At 43.1% G+C, this 20540-nt stretch overlaps 6 protein-coding genes across 6 annotated transcripts; 3 read left to right on the top strand and 3 right to left on the bottom strand.

Moving 5' to 3' along the window:
- Positions 1-46: 46 nt before the first annotated feature.
- On the bottom strand, positions 47-1799 carry BCIN_13g00510 (hypothetical protein). Its single transcript, XM_001546006.2, has one exon. The coding sequence runs from the start codon at positions 1604-1606 to the stop codon at positions 152-154; it is 1455 nt and encodes a 484-aa protein (XP_001546056.2). The 5' UTR covers positions 1607-1799; the 3' UTR covers positions 47-151.
- Positions 1800-2121: 322 nt separating this feature from the next.
- On the bottom strand, positions 2122-4122 carry BCIN_13g00500 (hypothetical protein). Its single transcript, XM_001546004.2, has 2 exons — positions 3467-4122; positions 2122-3395 (listed from the first exon to the last, which is right to left on the bottom strand). The coding sequence occupies exons 1-2, from the start codon at positions 3964-3966 to the stop codon at positions 2504-2506; spliced, it is 1392 nt and encodes a 463-aa protein (XP_001546054.1). The 5' UTR covers positions 3967-4122; the 3' UTR covers positions 2122-2503.
- A 247-nt stretch (positions 4123-4369) lies between these two features.
- BCIN_13g00490 (hypothetical protein) lies at positions 4370-7714 on the top strand. The gene is made up of 6 exons (XM_024696616.1): positions 4370-5205; positions 5261-5586; positions 5845-6015; positions 6130-6549; positions 6673-6768; positions 6900-7714. The coding sequence occupies exons 1-6, from the start codon at positions 4953-4955 to the stop codon at positions 7443-7445; spliced, it is 1812 nt and encodes a 603-aa protein (XP_024552429.1). The 5' UTR covers positions 4370-4952; the 3' UTR covers positions 7446-7714.
- Positions 7715-7817: 103 nt separating this feature from the next.
- On the bottom strand, positions 7818-13682 carry Bcpds5. Its single transcript, XM_024696615.1, has 3 exons — positions 13258-13682; positions 9762-13205; positions 7818-9703 (listed from the first exon to the last, which is right to left on the bottom strand). The coding sequence occupies exons 1-3, from the start codon at positions 13585-13587 to the stop codon at positions 8351-8353; spliced, it is 5127 nt and encodes a 1708-aa protein (XP_024552428.1). The 5' UTR covers positions 13588-13682; the 3' UTR covers positions 7818-8350.
- Positions 13683-15036: 1354 nt separating this feature from the next.
- Positions 15037-17766, top strand: BCIN_13g00470 (hypothetical protein). The gene is made up of 4 exons (XM_024696614.1): positions 15037-15352; positions 15432-15771; positions 15821-15871; positions 15925-17766. The coding sequence occupies exons 1-4, from the start codon at positions 15280-15282 to the stop codon at positions 17441-17443; spliced, it is 1983 nt and encodes a 660-aa protein (XP_024552427.1). The 5' UTR covers positions 15037-15279; the 3' UTR covers positions 17444-17766.
- Positions 17767-18326: 560 nt separating this feature from the next.
- Bctaz1 lies at positions 18327-19727 on the top strand. The gene is made up of 2 exons (XM_024696613.1): positions 18327-18804; positions 18856-19727. Exons 1-2 carry the CDS (start codon positions 18461-18463, stop codon positions 19688-19690), a joined length of 1179 nt encoding a protein of 392 aa, XP_024552426.1. The 5' UTR covers positions 18327-18460; the 3' UTR covers positions 19691-19727.
- Positions 19728-20540: the final 813 nt, after the last annotated feature.

Raw genomic sequence — 20540 nt, 5'->3', positions numbered from 1 at the left:
TCTACTTCAAGATTTGGGGAAGGGTGCCATTTGGTAAGAGGGAGGCTGTAGAAATGACTGATTATACTGAATATTAATGATTATCTGTGGTATATATCTATCTAGGGCGATTTCTTTCTTCAACGTCGACGTGCTGTACACACATCCATATCTATTTCCTGCTCGTACATCTAGGTGCACCTCCAAGATATCCAAAACACAATGCAGCGACCACAGCACACATGCCCGCCACCACTGCATTCATGTTCCCATAGCCAATGCTCTCTCTTAAAGACCCCGCCAGCACCGGTCCAAAAGTAAAGCCGGCACTGAAAACCATGCTATTCAACGCGTACAATTGTGCATATGGCCCCTTCTCCCCAAACAACTCTGGATTGGCATTATGATATTTCTCCGCAACGTAAGATGCTTCCACAATACTAGGTGCTCCAATCATCGCCATCCCAAATCCACAGAGTGATAAGAGGACGCAGTAAAGAACTAAATCGTGCGTTGTGTTTGAGACGGGAAGACGAAGGAGGATCAGAGGTAGGGTAAAAAATGTGTACCCAATTGTTCCAATAAGTTTGGGTCCGTATCTATCAACTGCCATTCCAGTCAACGGACCGAAGATGAGAGAGGTGAGAACAATGGGAGTAAACAGTAATCCAGTTTGTAAAGCTGTAAATCCAAAGACCGATTGCGATTGTGTTGGAATAGTGGCGTCGAAAACAGCAAGAATGGTAGCTTGCATGAAAGCTACTAGTTGTGCTGTAAGGAGACGGGGAGAAGAGAGTAGATAAAGAACTGGGAACTTTCTGACAATCTTTGGAAGTTCTTTGTGAATTTTCCAAGAGTCAAGATCTGAATCTTCTCCGTTGCCGAGCAATGGCGCCTCTTCTCCATTTCCATTTCCACTCTCACTCTCACTCGCCCCTCCTTGTTCACTTCCGTCCAATCCCTCCCCTACCCCCCACTTCCTCGCAACCTTCTTCTCAATAACCGCCACTCTCATCCCGAAATCCACTCCCAAGAGCGCAATTCCCATCCCAAAAACTGCATTACTCCCCACCTTGTCATAAACCACTCCCCCCAACACCGGCGCCGCCAATTCCCCCGTGCTGATGAAACTGAAAATACTTCCAATCGTGACCCCCAACTTCTCACTTCCAACCGTATCCATCACAAGCGCCAATCCAATTGTCCAAACTGTTGCTCCTGAAATGCCCTGGAAGATTCTCGCGACAATCAAGGCCTCTATGCTCGTTCCTAGCATTAGGAGCACCGTACTCGCTAGTAGAGCTACTAAGCCTACTAGGAATGGGAGTTGACGAGAAGATGAATAATCGGCGATATAGCCAGCCGGGAATGAAAACAATACAGATGCTCCTGCGTAACAAGCAAGAAGAACGGAAGTGTAATATTGAATTTCCGATTGTTCAACTCCTATTCGATCGGAAAGGATAAATGGTACGATGGGCACGATGAGTCCATATAAAAACAAATCGGTAAACATGCCAACGGCTACCGTGGAGAGGATGAAGAGGGTATTAGAGCGGGCTTCCAATGCCCAGGGACGTTTTGATGATGAGGATGACATCGAGGCTGTTGATGCTATTGATGCCATGACTGGCGATTTCTAACCGTGGAGCTAGTAATCCGTGGCGAAATCAATGTGAATGACGGTGAACGTGTTAATAAGTTTATTCGATGTTGAGGATTATCGTGTCTAGAAAATATATGAAGGAAAAATTGAAAATTCGCCTGTAGTACTTTCAAAGCTTCTTCTCTCCTAATACTTTTTTTTCTGTGGGTAGACCCGAAGCTAAAAGCTAGTGTGTAATGTAAGCCGGAATCGACTTTGGAATTGTCTTCAAATCGGAATAGATGTAAAATATAATATATAACATCTAAAATCGAAATAAAACTAGTTGATATGCTATAAGAGGTTTGAGTTTGTCAAGCTGTTGTGTTTGTTTTGTTGGTTGGATGGCTGGTTGGTTCTACGAAAGTATGCTATCCGAGCTATTCATCCAGGGGTATTTCATAAAATACAGCTACCTAACACATAGATCTACTAGCATGCGCGCGGTAGGATTCATGATCAAGGCACATGGAACAAGAAGTAAATTTTCAAGAATATGTTCTATATAACCTCATTGGTATCTGCTGTTCCTTGCTCGTCTTTTTGCTTCAAAATTTTCATACATCACAGCTGTAAAACAAATGAACTCACAATGTAAACTCCTCCACTCCTCTTCCTAACCCCCCCTCGCTTCGTAGGTATTCCTCTCAGGTATCCGTCGTTCAATCCACCCCCCTTTTCACCCCTAGAAAATAAAAAATCATAATATAAGTACAGACAAAGCCTCTGTTTCGCATAAAAGCAGAAGACTCCCAATTCAATCCAACCTCAACGTAGAAACAAAGTCCATAATATCCATCCCTCTCCCGTCGATAAGTAAAGAAATCCACAAATGAAACCCCAGTTGATTATTTGGCTTTGCACCAGCTTTCCTCTTCATTAAATATAGCTAACCTTGACTCCCATCCCTATTGTTCTCTTGACTCTGCCCAATCCCTCACTCATCATCCTTCGGATTCTTTCCCTGACCTCTCTCCTTCCGAACACAACTGCTATCCCAGCCACGAAAGCGACCATTCTTAACATGACCATCGGGTTTCTCAAATTAAAATTTCCACCCATATTCTGAAATACCAATGTCAAATTACGCATTATAATTCCCACCTTTTCTATTATAGTTTTCTGTTTTTTTTCTTCTACTGATTTTCGAGGATGTGGTTTGGTGGTCGAAGATTTGGAGGATTTGGAATGTCGAGGATTGTTAGGCGCAGAAGATGATGTTACGGATCCATTAGTCATTACTGGAGCTTCATCTTCAATTCCGTAGTCGACCTCTGATGTCCCTCCTACGCTTGCTCTGGATTTCTTATCCATTTCTTCTCGTCTCCTTTCATCTTCTTCCCTCCGACGTCGACTCTCTTCTATATCTCTCTTGAGTTGCTCTTCTCTGTATTCCTTTTCTAATCGCTCTCTCCTCTCTCCTTCCTCGCTTTCTTCCTTAAGACTTCTTAATGCGCCAAGGAAAGCCTCTCTTCTTTCATCGTCCAAAACTTCACTAATGGTGATAAATTCTTTCGCGTAATCCCACTCATTATTTCGAAGCAAGACATGTAGGGTATAGAGTTCTAGAATCTTTACACGAGCATTTAAGTCTCGGGGTGTATCTGCTCCCGGTTGGGAACGACGTTTGGAACCTGGGAATGGATTTGAGGTCGTCGGTGTAGAGGATTGGGACATAGAGAGGGATGGTGTATTTGATGTTGCGAGATATGTTTCGAGACGAGTCTGGTTCACCTTTTGGGTGCGAGCATGAGCCAAGAGAAGAGTTGCTCTATTTTATTGTTAGCTTCTTCCTTTATAGTGGAGATATCTGGGGATTGAGAGTGTGCGGGGACCACGAACAAGTTTATGACGACGTCTGAATCTACATCCCCTTCAATTCCATGATATCCGTTTTTAACAACCTCCTCCCAAACTTCTCCGTCCCTCACCTTGGCGACGAGTGCCCTGAATTGACTTGTTCCGAATGCTTGTTTTCCTTCGGCAGGGTCCAATTCCAGAATCGCATTCAAGATTGTGAGGTATAAACTCCAGACTTTGATGCGAGTCGTACGGGAAGCTTTTGATATTGGGGCGGCGGATTTTGCAGGGTCATCGGGATTGGCGTTCTCGGTATCGGAGGGAGAGGATGGTGTAATTACTGGTAGAATGGTTGAGAGCGATTCAGGGAGACGACGCGTTAAAAAGAGCGTTGAGGCTTGACGATACGTTTTGGATATTTGAGATGAATGGCGAGATGAGGAAAGGGAATTGGAAAGGGATGAATGGGACGATGAAATTATGTGTGATGAAGATAGCGGATCTGATGGATTGATCGCCGTAATAGATCCATGAGAAGCCATGACTGCCGAAGAGTTGTAGGATTGAAAGTAACGACGCGAATGGGTTGAAAGAATTAAAGACGGGTGGAGGGGACGACTGCGAATGAAGAGATGGAAGGTAGAAAAGAACTAGGACGTAAGTATGTTTGACATTTGAAAATGTCTCTGATGATTGACTATTGTAACGAGGGAAACGGTTTAAAGCCTCGGTCCAGGAAGGTTAATAAAGGTTAATATGATTGAGGTATAGGGCGGTGTGTTGACTCATGTGATTGGCTGAGGAGTTAAAATTAATTATGAAGGGATAAAGTTATGCACATGTGATGCACACACACTTCCCTTCCCATAGCGATAATCACACGCACGAGATCATCGTAGGATGTATTTATACTATATATCTATATTTATGTTTACATCTATATCTGTGTTTATATCTATATTTGTGCTTATATCTATATTTTTGTTTACATCTACATTTATGTCTACATCTACCTACATCTCTGTCTATCTCTGCATACACATCCAAGATATCTGCATCCATTCTATATCTATGGTTATATCAATACTACATCCTAGTAAAGTACAACAAACCAACAGACAATCGCAGATACACATCAGCCATCAGATATCAGACGAGAGGATACTATGCATTCAAAGTAAAACACACAATACAAACAAGATCGATCTTTCTTCAATCCTTCTTCAATCACCTTGTCGCCTTCCTTCCCCTTTCACTTCCCTTCAACTCCCCTTCCCTTCAACACCCAAATAGCTACCAGATAGTATCCTTTTCACACTGTGAACTTCATCTGCACACTCATACTCGTGATGGACATTTCTCAGCAGAAAGAATAATCAGATTCACCTTCTCAGTTGTGAGCTGAGCTTCTCCGCTTTTCTGTGGTAGCAAGTAGTCGCTTCCCCAACGTACTCTCCTCAAGCAACAGCCAACAGTAACCGCCTCCATCCAACAAACCTCAATATTTTGCCACAAAACTGCCAACAATATGGAGGTTCATAAAGAAAACTGGCAGCGGCTTTTGCTCCCAATCTTAAAAGATATTGCAAATGCTACTTTTGTTTCGTTCGATTTGGAAATGAGTGGTATTACTACTCGCCCAAAGCATACTTCACAAGAAAGAACTCATGATATTGGAAAACCCAGTCTTCAACAACAATACGAAGAAGTAAAAGAGGCTGCCGAAACGTTCCAGGTTCTTCAACTAGGTATCACTTGTGTTGAGGAAGACCGTGAAAAGGGTGAGTATAATTGTTGTTTTCGCCACTCTTGATATGGGACGTTAACCATCCATAGAATATTATCTTGCTAAACCTTACAATATCAATCTCAGTCCACTATTGCTCTACGATAGAGTCTTTGATCTCGATCGCAAGTTCTCCTTCTCCAGCTCTGCCACCAATTTCCTTCAATCAAATGGCTTCGACATTGGTGCAGTTTTCACCATGGGCGTTCCGTATTTATCGGAGCAGGAAGAAGTCGAGGCGCGTGAACGTTATGATCAGAGAATCGAGAGAAATGCTGCGATTCCTAGTATCGTTTTTGACCCCAGTGATGTTGGGACATTGGAGTTTTATCGGAGGGCGAGGTCGAGTATTACTGAATGGATTGAGGCAAAGGAAGTAAGTAATCTTCGATTTACCATTACTATACGTGATCACGTTTTTCCTTTTCCAGTCAATAGTCTTACGGAAGACATCCCATTTGACTGTTCGAGTCGGACTCGCGTGCTGTGGCTGTTGATATGTTGAACAAATATCCTTCGTTTCTAAATGCAGGTTTACCATTACTATCTTCAACTCGGAAGATGATTTTTTGTATAGATGACGCAAAATGTTGATGATTTACTGTTTCCCATCATTTGCTAACATTTCTTTTAGCCTAAAATGACCTTTGTCAATGTCGATAATCCTAAGGGCCCTTTGAATGGTTTCCAACGAAGATTAGTCCATCAACTTGTCCGCAGCGAATTTCCACAGTGCAGATGTTTTGCCCGTTCGGATGGATCTTTCATGCAAGTTGAAATGATTGATCATGACAGAGAAGCAAGGGCATGTTCTTCCAATTTCTTTAATCCCGTTATTGCATTTGCTACTGAATGGTTCTACGACAATTTCTCCTTTTTCATTGGAGACTTGATGTTCTACTTTACTGATAGTGCATAGTTTAAAATCGAGCAATTGAAGAAATTCAACCAGCGAATCGCCACTCAATCTGGAGCAAGATTCATCTTCGAAGCACTTTGTGGCGGCGACTTGATAGGTATCGATCCAATGTGGTCATATAAGCATGATGAGAACGCCCAACCTGACAGTGTCGATTCTTCACATGCTACTCTTGAGGCAGAGCTTACAAAAGTTATTAAGAAACTCAAAGAAAAACAACATGTCATTGTCGGTCATAACCTTTTTACTGATCTTTGTTTTCTCTATAAGACATTCATTGGTGATCTTCCGGCTGGAGTGGGAGATTTCCAATCTCAGATTCATTCCCTATTTCCTTTCGTTATCGACACCAAGTATCTTGCTACGTATAATAGCGATGCTATGAAACCTCGCGTTAACCTTAAAGAGCTTTTGATTCCGGTTAGTATAATGCGTCTTTCGATTTCATTTTTCCCAGTGTGCGAATATAAGGAGATATTCAATGTCTTTAATCCACAGTCAATCTCATTCTATTCCTCATGAAACTAACCCGTAAACTCTTAGTTTCAAAGAATCCATATGCCACTCATACTTCTTCACGAAAAACACAATAACTATATCGCAACAAATGGAAATGCTCACGAAGCAGGTTTTGATAGTGTAAGTCCGAACCTCTCATATTCATAGTTCCAGATATCCATTATGTCACATTTACATTCTTTTCATCCAAAAGAAAAATGCGATCCTTCCTTTCTTCCTGACAGAATTCTAACTCTCCATCCTTCATTCAGTGGATGACAGCCGAACTCCTTGTCAAACTTTCTGCTCAGCTCTATGCCGAACAATCAGACTCTCAGCCCCCATCTCAAGATAATTACAAATATGATTATAGCGATGACTGTATTCCTTCTTCTTCGGATTCTGACTCTGAAGACGAAGGATCCGGAGGCGCTTCTCTCTTCTCTCCTACCTCCAATTCTGCTTTCCCAACATCAAATGGAAATGCAGATAGACATCGTCCAGGCAATTGGCACGCAATGCAACTAAACAATCCATTTGCGGCGCTGGAACTCGAACAGACGGGTAAAAATGGTGGAAAAAATAAAAAAGACAAAAAGAAAGTACAATTTGGTGACGCAGGAAAGGCGGAGGGGGGAGTTGAACAGTGGATTCCGAATGCCGAACATGGATTCTGGGAGAATTATAAGAATAAATTGAGGGTTAACGCTGTCGAGGGAGAAGTCTGTGATTTGAGTGGCGGTGGGAGAATTGGTAATGGGGTCAATGGGCAAAGAGGAGAGAGGATCAGAAAGCAAGGGAAAGGGAGGGGTGGTTGAGCTTGAGCTAGCTCAATTTGAGGGGCTCGTGGGGAGTGTCTGCACTGAGGGGATAAGCTTGTAGGGGGATGGGGAGATCTCTCGACATTATCTCGATATTAAGTCACGAGAAAACGCGCTGACAAATCAACGAATGCATGATTGAATGAAACGAGAAAGCAAGCAAGCAAGCGATATATCCTGGGTATATGCAGAATTGGCGTGGATCTTACATACTTTACTCTAGAGTCTAGATACGCATGCATGAATCAATGAATCAATGAACCAAATCTTACAAACCAAAATCACACATCCATCCATCCATCCATACGTCTGTCTACCCCGTTCAAAAATCGAAAAATACAATCACAATCACAATCACAATCAAATGCATTTCATACCACATTTGCAAATATTGACAGACACGTAAAATCCTACTTTGATGCATAGGTACACATCATATCCGTATCAGATCAGATCATTTAATCCCAAGGACCTAGAAAACTAGCTAGCTACATGTATACCTACCTACCTATCCACAAGAAGGAGAAACTTTCAAATTGAATTGAAACGACGCGAAACAAGTACCTGTGCAAAGCAAATTAAACTCATCTTACCCAAAACGATCCTATTGCATTGTATTGTTATTGTATTTCCATCTTTCCATCTCACATAAACATGAAATCACACTTCTCCTCCTCTCATCTCATCTCATCTCATCCACACAACAGCTAGCTAATAACAGACGCATCGCATATCCACATATAATAAACATATTCAGTAAACCTTTTCGCTTCGTAAACTGGGTATACGCCGAACACTTTTCTTTGTTTTCTTTTCCTTTCTCTCCTCTTCTCATTCCTCTCGCGTCTCCGCCTTTCCCCATATTTCCATTCATTCTTCTGGGCTCCCATTGAATGAATCAATTACTTGGCTCTTCCCCTCGTATTCCTTCCACTCCCGACTACATCCTTGGTTTTCCGTCCTTTGCCACCTTTTGCGCTCTCCTTCACCTCCACTGCCTCTACTTCCTCTTCTACCTCCTCCGGTGCTTCTTCTTCCACATCCTCCTCAACGACCTCTTCCTCTGCAACCTCCTGAGCTCTTCCCCTAGTATTCCTCGTCGGTTTCGACACCTGTTTCTCGGGTTTCTCCTTCGTTTGAACAGGCAACTTAGTTTTCTTACCACCACGAGTTTTCTTGCCGTTGGTTTTTGGTTCAGGTTCTTCGATTTCTTCTTCAATTTCAGCCATTTCTACATCCGCATCAGCACTAGGAGATTCTTCTTCCTCGACTTCGACTTCAACTTCTGGCTCCGGACTTGCTTTCGCACCTCTCCTACTACTTCTTCCCCTTCCAGCCGCTTTAGCATTCCTGGCATTTGACTTGGCGGGTTCAGGAGAAGGAGTAGGTACTGCCGCTTCAGCTTCAGCTTCCACTTCATTGTCTACATCTGCTTGAGCCTCCTCCTCAGCCTCTTCTTCCTGCGGGGCGACTTTCTTGCCATTCGATTTCTTAGTCTTAGGTGTTGCTTTAGTTGATCTAGAAGCGCGTTTTGGAGGCGAAGATACAGGTTCATCATCCATATTAACATCCTCTTGTTCTTCCTCTACTTCAACATTGCCTTCAACCTCAGCCTCATCCTCACTTGCAGGAGCTGGAGGTGTAGCGCTAGATGCATTCTGGGCAACTACCTTGGCTGATTGCTTCTTCTTCGCCGATGCTATTCTTGATCCACGTTTGGATTTTGGAGGTGTAGGTTCTGCTTCGGATTCTGCTTGTGGTTCGACTTCGTCTTCCATAACGACATCTGATTGCTCTGCTTCTTCTTCCACAATGCGAGCTGATTTCTGAGGTGTCTTTGTCTTGGATCTCCCCCTTCCCTTGCCTGTTGATTTAAGTACCGGTTCTTCTTCCTCTTCGACATCGCCAGCATCTTCTTCCTGTTCAGCATCACTTTCTTCATCTTCTTCCTCAGCCTCCACCCTATTACCGTCTTCATCGAAATAATCCCATTTACTGACACCTTCCAACATTTCATCTTCATCCTCGCTACTATCCCTATCAATATAACTCTTTTTCGCACTTGCAATGCCTCTTCCGCTCTTTCTTCTCTCTGCGCTGCTGATTGCTGGAGTTCTTGGCTCTTTAATTTTCTTTGCTTTGGGAGTCTTGATGACTCTCTCTTTCTTGGAAGCTGTAGATTTAGGTCTCCCTTCGGACTTTTGTTTCTTAGCTGTGGGAAGAGACGAATCATCGATAGATTTTCGTTTTTGTGACTATCAGCAACATTAGTAAACGGCGAGAATTGTGAGATTTGAGGTGAGCAAATCATACCTTCTTCTTATCCGCATTTCTGACCAACTTATCTAATTCTTCATCCAATTCCTCTGGTATGTAGTTCTTTTCTGCAATCTCTTGCGCAATACTATGAGATTGGAGGGCACCGAACAACTTGGCTGGAACCCTAACTTTAGCCGGATAGGATTGCATAGTCCAACCCTTCTTGGCTTCCCACTTCTGAATCACAGCTTGTGTGAGATCACTTAGAACGTAAAGATTTTCGGATTCAGCTGGGTTAATAGCATCTCGAGCTTGCTTGACACTTTGAGCATATTTGTAAATAAGACCTAGGTTATCTTCTGAGGCAACAGAAGACACATAGTACAGTATATAACGAGCATGATCAATAAGCTCAGCAGGGTCAGTGCTATAATCAGGGTGGTGGGCTAATAGCGATAAAAGTCGTGGCAGAGTTTTCTCCAACACCATAGTCTTGGAGTCGACGAAGACCTTAGCACGAGAACGAATCCATGTGATGATTGAGTTTTTGAAGTTTATTTCGGGTTCGAAAGCAGTCAAGAAAATGATTGTGTAAAAACGATCTGGAAGCTTATCCTTGACCAAATACTTTTGTAGTTTTTCAATAAAAGCCTTTCGGACATTGGGGTGTTCATCTTGTGCTACGAAAGATAAGCGGTCGAACTGAGCAGGAGCTAAGATTTCGTCAAAAATTGGAGTAGTGCAGAGCTTGAGCATTAACTGTGCTGCGAATAGCCTCAAACGAGATTTGTGATGTCTAGGAGTATCCTGCTGCTTCGAAAGCTCTCCATTGTCCACAATCAATTTGTTGAGAACCTTGAAGACTGGTTGCGCAACAGTTTTGACTTCTGCTTCTTCAACCGTACGCAATCTATTGACTAGAATTTTCAAGGCCCAGCATTTGGCTTGGCATTCTTCGTCTAGCTCATCATCATTCTGCCATTTAGGATCGGTATCTTTGGCTGGAGTTCGTACTTGCAGGAGAAGCTCTTGGGTGGTGATTTCAAGAATTTCATCGCTAAAGTCATCCGCAATTTTGGGAGATAACAGTTGCAATTGACTGATCGCTGCCAGCTTGGTCAAAAAATGGCCTTCCCCATACTTCCACTCCTTTGTTGACTTCTCCAAAAGATCCTTTGCATGCATTTCCTTTCGATCAGTGGCAGCCATCAAAAGCGTGATCGCATATTTGGCAGCTCGAGGTGGTGCTCCAAATGATGCATAACTGACTAATGTTTGAGCAAACTTGCGATCCTTGGGAAGTGATTTCGATTCGGTCTTGCTTTTGGCAAAGACTGCACATGCTTTCAAAGTTGCCACGGTGCCTGGATCATTCTCTTTAGTCTCTGTTGGTGCCTCATCTTCTAGAGTCTTGCATAACTCCTTGATGTTTGCAGTCAACACCTGTGGATTCTTTTCGGAAATTTCGTTCATGACCTCCTGAGCTGTAGCACCCAATCCTTTATCGTCAGTTCTGGAAAACTGTAGAATGGCAGGCAAGTGACTCCGATTGTATACCAAAAAGGCAGAACGGTAAATGATAGGCGTTAGAGTGTCAAGAAGGCCAGCCGGAGCATTTGGTGCTGCTTCAATGCGTTTAGAAAATTCTTTGATCGCATTGTGAACAGTTTTGAAATCGCTTTTAGGATCCATTGTGTACCGTAGAAGTTGATAAGTTCTACGATCATGGAGCTTCGCGTACTTGTGTAAATCTTGGCTAGTTCGTAAAGGATCTGGAAGAAATTGAAGAAGATACTCAATAACTGCGCCGAGTTTTTGCTTAACATCTGCGGCATCACCTTCGGTCACTCCACCGTTAAAATCCTCGCATTTCTTGATATAAGCAGCAAGAACATCGGAGTATGATTTCGTTCGGGCCTGTATAGCGAAGAAAGCTTTCTTGGGCTTGGGATCGAGAGATCGAACTAACAGTAGGATACGTTCTGCTCGAATTTTATCTGCATCGAATGGTTCATCGGAAGATAGTTGTGATTGAGAAGCGCCATTCTTCGAGATTTTGGCCTTGGAAGGTGGATAAGTCAAAGGTAAGAGCTGTTCGAACATCACATGATCCAAAACAACGTTGAGTTCTAAATCATTGGCAAAGAAACCTTCGAAGATTCTTGAAGGGATAGCACCCAATGATGCGATCACAATCTCGTTTCCTGCCGCAATCTCACCAGTAGCTACACCCCATATCGTACCAAGTGTCGTCATAGCCTCTGCTCGAACGGCCGGCTTACGGTCTCTCGCTCGATCTGCCAAATTACTAAGAACAGAGCCAGACTTGACTACTGGGCCATTAGGTACAAGTTTCTCCATGATATCTACCAAATTGAAGCTTGCAACAGCTTTCACAGCAGCAATTCTGACCTTCTCATCAGGATCATTCAACTTCTCCGCTAATGACTTGACCAATGCAACTTCGTCTTCTCGGTTCAATCCGATACCTCCAGCCTCAGTTACCAAGATTCGTCCAATAGCTGTAGTCCAGGCTGATCGAATGATTGGCGATTTGTCATTTTTTCGTCCAATGAAGCTATGCCAAACAGATGGATGTGTTTGAGAAAAGGATTGTGGTGAACTGGGCTTGACGAGGATACTTGTGATAGGCGTTACTGGGTAGTCATCAAGTCGCACAGGAGGATACGCAGCGGGATCCATATTAGGTAAAGGCGGTGGTCCCGCAGCACCAATACCAGAAATGATGTCTCCCAAAGTCTCGGTAGCCAACAAGCGCAATTGTATGTTCTCTGCCGACAATTCTGCCTCTACTTGAGGAATAACATTCTGTAAAACAGAAGGTGATGCGCGCCATAGTTCTCTTAGAAGTCTGTGGGCCTTTTCGAGTTCTTTCAAGTCCTGATCTGATGGTCCTGTTGGAGCATCATCTCCATCCGAGTCCGCATCATCCTTTCGGTGCCCGTTCGATTTGCCTCCACTTGTAGAAACTTCCATCATAACGTCGTTGAAATACTGACTGACGTAACGAGACATCTTATCAGAGCAATCATTACAGATAGTCTTTGCCATATTGTATGCTTCTGGAAGATCCTTCAACAACAGTGTAGATTGCTTGTCGTCGGCCTTTGCACCATGCTTGCCTTTACCTCCACCAGGTGTAGCAGCTCGTAGAAATTGCGCAACAATAATATCGATCACTGGTGCTCCCACGACTGGCGCTTCGTCGACCAAAGTAACCAAACACTGTGACATATTATATTCGACATCTTTGCTTATTTGCTCGTCTGTAGAGGACTTCAAAGAACCGGAACATATATCGAAGAAGGTGCTGAAAAGATGGAGCATGAGATCTTCGGCATTAGGAAGATCTGTCATCAAAACAATACTCTTGACTTCTGAGAGAGATGACAAAACATATTTGTGTTCGGTATTGTATGGGTGACTAGGATTGGCAAGGGCCGGTAAAATGATACCAACGAAAAAGGTGAAGATATTCTAATAAAGTTAGATCCTAATTCAGTAGTGTGAGAGCCCGAGAATTGTATACCTTAACCTGCGAACTAGTGTATGGTGCATCTGGAGCGCAAAGCTTCAATATATCTACCAAGCAGCAAGCTGTCCATGCCCTGACTCCGTTGTCCTTATGATTCAATAAATTCTGCGCCGCGAGCTCTTTAGCCACTACTGTCAATGATGATTTATCTATTTCCTCCTGATCCATATCCCGCAGCTCACTCGCAAGCTTCTTAAGTCTCTTCAAGAGAGTTTCGGTCGCAATGGGCTTTCCTGCGCGCCATGATAAAGCTTCATTGAATACTAAGCTGGCAGAGGGTTCTTCCGGTTCAGGAGATTCGATCGCACCGCGGCGCGGAGCCATTTTCAATTGAAAACTCCAATCGCGGAGTTGTAGTTTTGGTAATTGTTTTCGTTCGAGTCAGTTTGAGAATGCGCAGAGTGATGGTGGATTAATTCGTGGTTGAATGCGTTTGATGGTGGATGTTTTGAGCTTATTGCATGGGGGGGATGGAGGAGAAATCGCGTGTAGTACCAAAGTGCTCTGAGACGCGTTGGTTAAGCTTTTTTGGGCAATCGCGCTACGGTTAAACCTTACCATGGCTGCATTTTGCCGATGAAATACGTAACACATCGGCTCTCACCAATTGCAAACTGCTCTCTTATTGATCTTGACATGGACTATCTGTGCTTTTACTGTTTGAACTCGATATGGATTGTTTGCACCTATCTATTGTTTGAAGTTGCCCTAGACTATCTGGTCGCCGTGACTGTGCGTCGCCGTGGTCCATTGACCGTGTGACACCTGGTCAATCAGATAATAGCCGGCCTTGCCATCATCTAATGCGAGTATTTTATGCTGGAACGGATAGAGATATTGTCTGATCGGATGAGTGCATACTTCTTGTAGACAGTTTCATCGACAGCCACAGTCTACAAGTCGGAATCGGAATCATGCTTGTGTTCTAGTACTGTAAGATGTTACTCTAGAGCTTAACATGCTAGCATTGGGCCTCCTCGTACGGATATATATATATATATGTGCTTTTATCCGCATCCTCAGGATACATAAGACGTGTTCTATGGACGACTAGAAATCCAAGCAAGATACTTGGTGAAAGGTACCTAGTTTAAGATCTTTGCCTGGACACTTGGTGTTGCTAGCCGCCTTTAGGGAAGAGCATGTGTGAACCTGTCGTTAGATTCACCTTGTAAAGGGTATGATAGTTCAATATCCGCGGAAAATTCCTCCATGCAAGTATGTTCTGCTTCCTTGATGAAGAGAACAATCAAGAGAAGTTCTCTTCGAGGATGAGATTAACGCTCCGCTGGCCCTTCGGAGACCACTGCCGTGGAGGCAGACTATTGGCACCTACATAGGAAAGTTGTTTTTCGAATTCATTTTGGATCGATATTCATAGTTGATCTTTGTTCAAGGCCAAGACCAAAACCATGTACGGAAGATCCACTGGATAGATATGATATGATGAGAAGGAAGTGAATTTTGTCTGTAGCCAGCGACGTCCTGATTAAGATATCTGCTTTCCGCTGGGTAGGTATGTATCAACAATAAAACTCCTATTAGATCATACCTACTTATTAGATGGATCTTGTGCAGAGTGAGTGCTTGCTATTATTCGACTTGAAACAGAGATATCTTATTAATTGTGCCTGCTAATAATTATTGCGGTTCTGAATTCACCTCAAAATTGATTTCGGCAACGACCTTCGGGCCGAAGCAAAGTCACAGCCTTCTGCCATTGAGAATCACCTCAGTTTCTAAATAACAACCACCCCTCTCAATCTTTTCTCAGCCAAAATATTAACACGCAACATAAACCAAAATCGTCAAGTTGTTGATCAATTTGACATACCACATTCGTTTTGAACCACATCCAATTATCAAAATACCCTCATTATCGTCTTTACATCTTCCTCTCCTTCTCTCAATCTCTTGGGAACCCAAAAGTACTTCCACTTCCTCCAAAATACTAATCTTCGTACATTTCATCAAAAAATAGAAACAAGTCTCTTTGATTCCATAGAATCCATCAGAATGAAACTTCTTTTAAGTATTCCGCTCATAGTCTCTGCGCTGGCTGTTGAGGCCGCCGCTGGCGGAGATGCAGGTAAATGTCACGTCCCGATCTTCAAATGCCAATTATCAAATGTGCAGAGAAGTTTCTAACGATTGTTCATACATTATAGTCGTCAATCAAGTCCATGATGAGGCTCGAGCCATATCCAATGGAGGTCTTGATCTACCAGGAACTTCACTTGTCACCATCAATAATGTAGTTGTCGCATCAACATTAGCTTCTGCTTTCGGCGACTCCTCCGTTCTTGCTACTATCGAAGCCTCTGTAGCTACATCAAGTCTTTCTGATAATTTCCCTCCTGTTAGCCCTGGTCATACCAATATTCACAGCAGCAGTTATGAGTCTACAACTGTTGTTGTCTCTACTATTACTGTAACACCACAGCAATCAGTTGATATCACTCCAGTTACACAGACTTCCACTTCTCCTTCTGCTATTGATAATCAAGGGTACGTCAATCAATCAATTTCCATGTACTAATAAACTGATGAAATGTAGCGCGGCTCTTGTTTCTCCAGCTGATTCTGGCGCTACGATCACATCTGACCCGTGTGTATTCAATCATTAACAATTTGATGGATGGGAGCTGATTTGTTTCTTAGATCTCCAGCCGCTTCCGACATCACTCGCCCATTGGTATTGGAGACATCTAGCTTGGAGCCAGATACACCTTCTTCAGCTGTTGCCGCCGTTCCACTCGCGTCAACCTTTCAGTCCTCTGCTGCTCAATCGTCTATTGTTGAATCCACTTCAGATCAACAATACACTTTTGCATCTTTGCCCACTGAATCGTCGGCTGCTCCATCTTCCACAATTTTATCATTGCCTACACAATCCTTGACGATTAAGCCAACACCATTTCAATCATCTGCAGCTCAAACATTATCAGAAAGCAGCACAAGTCAAGTTTCGGTTGCTCCAAGTCTTCCAACAGTCAGCACCACTGATGCCCCATTTCTCAACAGCACTACTTCAACTGTTCAATCATTGAGTAAGTCTGTGACTTACCCAAGCTATACGATTGTTTCAGCTTCTTCGACATCCAGTCTATCTACCCCTGTTGCTTCTGCAATTGTCGGAACACCACCAGGCAATTCTGCAAAAATTCCTACAATTACTCCACCATATAACAATGTATCAAGTACCGTGATCTCTGCTATTGTTGGCACCCCACTAAGTGTTTCCTTCAACAATTCTTCAAGTACTCCAGCATCAGACAATATTGGCACAACCTCAACTTCGGCTACAAGCACAACTACAATTACTTCAACAACAACTCGTACTGGTACCATTACTAAGACCATTACAGAATCATCTGCTGATGTTACTTCTCAAAGTATCATTGGCAAATTTCCTGACATTGATGGTCCTTCCTCAGCTGCACGTACCACAGAAACCTTCACTTCTGGTGGACGTACCTGGACTACAACCGAAACTGGTCCTCCAAGTACTGTTACTGCTTCTCTCATGTTGAACCCATCATACTTCGCTTCCAGTAATGGCGGTGTTGTTGCTTCAAATGGTGTTGCGCCATCTTCAGGAGTTTGCACTTGCCCATCCCAAGTTACCGTCACTGTCACCGCAACACCATTTGTCGTTTCAGGTGGTACTCTTACAGCTACTGGAACAATAGTTGCATCATCTGCCAATTCTCCAGATGAATCTAACGGTCCTTCATCGCAGACAGCATACTATCCCCCAGCCCAAGCATCATGGAGTACACACAGCGTTCCTGGATTCATCGGTGTTACCATTCCGAGTGGGGGAATGTCCTTTCCTCCTAAAGAATCGGCTACTTACTCATTTTCTACTGCCCCCACCAATTCTCCTTCCCTCTCCCACACTCACCCATACATGAGCATTGAACCCACACCAAACCTTAGCGCGTTCTCCAACCATTCCACAGCCAGTACCGGTAGTCTCTTAGGCACAGGGGTAGGAACTGGCGTCGGTGCAGTCATTACTCCAAGTTATGCCCCTACTACCAAGTCATCAGTTGGCCTTCCACCAGCCGCTACTGTCACTCCGGCCATCTACTCTGGCAACGCTGATGTCAATATCGTCGGCACCGAATCCATCGTCTTAATCGTCGGTTTCGTCGCTCTTGTTCTTCTTGTCTAACCTTTCAAACATTTATTTGAAGAGGAAGACCCGTCGAACTCTGTTGTAGAACAACTAGATCAATCGAAAATATGGCGTGGTGATGTGATACGAATCTTAAAGTGATGGATACCCAAATATGAGGAAATTGCATTTATTTATTTACTTGCACTTTCTTGCATCTTTCTTTTACATATCTGACTACATGCCTTTAGGATTTTTCGTCGGAGGATAGGATGGATAGGGTTTGCACGAGGATCTTGCCAACGGCGTACAGATTAGGATTTTAGAGGCTCAGATTGCTTTCACTTCTTTAGTTAGCCATTTATGAATCAACGTTTTTATGAACAGGAGAAGATGAACTGTTATATAGTGCATGCGCGTACAAGGCTATGTGATGATATTTCATACATGTGACCCCCAGGAGGAACTACTCCATTGATTTTGTGCCCCAGTTCATTCATTTTTCACTTACATGTGATGGAGAGTAGAAAAATAACGTAGATATATGATCCTTCGTGAATATGTGTTACAGAAATCTTGAGATAAAAGATTATATGACTGGCCTTCAAAGACCCCTGATCACCCACTCACTGAACATCGTCTAGATCTATGCTGGTAGTAAAGTTGTCTCCCGCGTTTGATTTGATGAAGATCACTCATATTCAATACTCTCATATGACTGAATATACTTCGTATTCAATACAAAATGGTAAGTTAATACCAAAGAATTGCTGCATAGAAACGAAGTCGGGTTGAGATTGCAATTATGGTTGATTTCTCGCCAAACCTTCGAAGTCATTTTACTCGAGACTAGCGGCCGCATGTGGGGTCTCTTCAAAGCAGGTCCCAACCTAAATCAACAATCGACCCGACGTCACTTTTTTTCCTCCAATCAACTTTTGAAGTTGTTCATGCATGGCATTGGCATGGCATTCTTAACTTCTCAATCTTTTCACTTAACTTTACCACATTCATTATAAATCCCTATTACGACCCTATGATATTTTTTTCTTGTATAATTATTGTTTTCTCATCATGGTAGCATCCTCGTATACCAAACTCGAATCGGATCCTCCTACAAAACCAAGTCTACCATGGCGATTCAGCTCGAGCCTGATTATGGGCGTCACAGGAGCGATAACCCGGTTCTTTTACTATGGTCTGAGTAATGTTGAGGTTATTGGGCTGGAAAGATTCAAGGCCACTCTCGATAGACGAGAGAACCCTGAGGAGAGAGAAAGAGGTTTAATTACTGTCTCGAACCATGTCAGCGTTTTGGATGATCCATTAATCTGGGGTGTATTGCCCCTCAAATATGGCTTCAACCCCTCTAATCATAGATGGAGTCTTGGCAGCTACGATATCTGCTTTCAGAATAAGTCTGCGAACCCACCATTCATCTGCCATTCCTATTGCTGATTGTTTTACAGAGTACTCTCCACGTTCTTCACCTTAGGCCAAGTTTTACCTACACATAGAGGCGCATACTCCGAGAATGGTGGACTCTTTCAGCCTACAATTGCACAAGCAATACGAATGCTTTCCGCGCAGCCTTTTACTACACGTTACGAACCACCGATACAAAAGGCAAAGAAGAAGATTTCTATGCGACCAAAAGATCCTGATATTGTCGATCCTTTCTCTTCTGGCGACCTCACGTATACTACAAATGGCATAGATGTCTTTCCTGCACCCTCGGCATATACCTCACGAAAACACAGTTGGATACATATATTTCCTGAAGGACGAGTACACCAGCATCCAAAGAAGTCACTACGTTATTTCAAATGGGGAGTGTCCCGACTTATTCTCGAAAGCGAACCTTTACCTGAGATCGTTCCTATCTTCATCGACGGAAACCAAGATATAATGCACGAATCGAGAGAGTTCCCGCGTTTCCTTCCTCGTGTTGGCAAGAACATCCGAATTGCTTTTGGTGAATCAATTGACGGGGAGCGTATATTCGGAGACCTCCGCCTTCGCTGGCAAAAGCTTGTCCAATTGCAAAAGGAGGCACTAAGGAGGAAGGGCTTGGACGATAACATTGAAATGGGGGAACTTACGGAAGGTCTTAAATACTACAAAGAGGCAGTTGCGTTACGGGAGGAAGTCACGACTAGGGTTAGGCAGGAAGTGCTCAAAGTAAGGAGGAGCCTAGGATATGAAGATGAAGATCCTAAGCAGGGTCTGGTCGAGACTTGGATCTCAGAAGGAAGGAGTGATGGTAAGAAAAAGAAAGATGGCAGTTGGGTTGGAGACACATGATGAGAAACGCTTATAGACTTAATGAATATTGATGAAACTCTTTGTTCCTGCCTTCTGATGTGAATTCGATTAGTCCAAACCAATTGACATGTTCGAGATACTGGCTCGAGAATGATTTTAAGGTGTGCTCTGGAATATAAGATGTATACTTTTCTATTTCATTCTTGTCATATGAATATAGGCTTCCCATACTGGGAACAGTCAAAACATCGATTCGAGGATATTCTCTGAACATGATTGGGACTACAAGATACGGACATTCTCTCATCTCAACCTTAATATATAAAAATAATTCTTCAATCCCAAAGTCAATTCAGAATACCCAAGAATTTGGCTGAGAATGGTTTTAACTTCAACCCATGCGAATCCCCACGCACGTTCACATTCCTACCTATTCTCGCTTCTTTCTCCTGGTGACTCCTACGGAATCGTCCATAGATAATATGCTCGTATGCATTCTAACTGTTGATTCTTGTGCGGTTTTTTGATCATCGTCAGGATATGGATTATAGAGTGAGGATTGCCAATGTAGGTAAAGTAAGTTCATGATTCGGAGAGCAATCTCGAGTAGGAGATTATGTAGATGCGGTTTTTGTTGAGGAGAAGATTGCTATGCAGCGTGGGAGTTTATTGATTCGGTTCAATCTCCCGAGGAGCTTGATCCCTCGGACACAGTGTCTCTCGACGTTGTTGTTGGTTGGAAAATTAAATTATATATTAAAAAAAAAGACCGGTTTTTGATATCTTATTTGAAGCGAAGTATTTTGAACATTAGCATTTTTGGAGAGGGGGTCTCCGATTAGTCTAATACCAAACGAGGGCTGTGGGGGTATGCGGGCAAATATTCGCA

This window comes from Botrytis cinerea, chromosome 13 (genome assembly GCF_000143535.2).
Source record: "Botrytis cinerea B05.10 chromosome 13, complete sequence".
Taxonomy (NCBI): Eukaryota; Fungi; Ascomycota; class Leotiomycetes; order Helotiales; family Sclerotiniaceae; genus Botrytis; species Botrytis cinerea.
The sequence above is the reverse complement of the archived record's forward strand: the minus strand, read 5'-3'. Positions and strand labels throughout refer to the sequence as shown.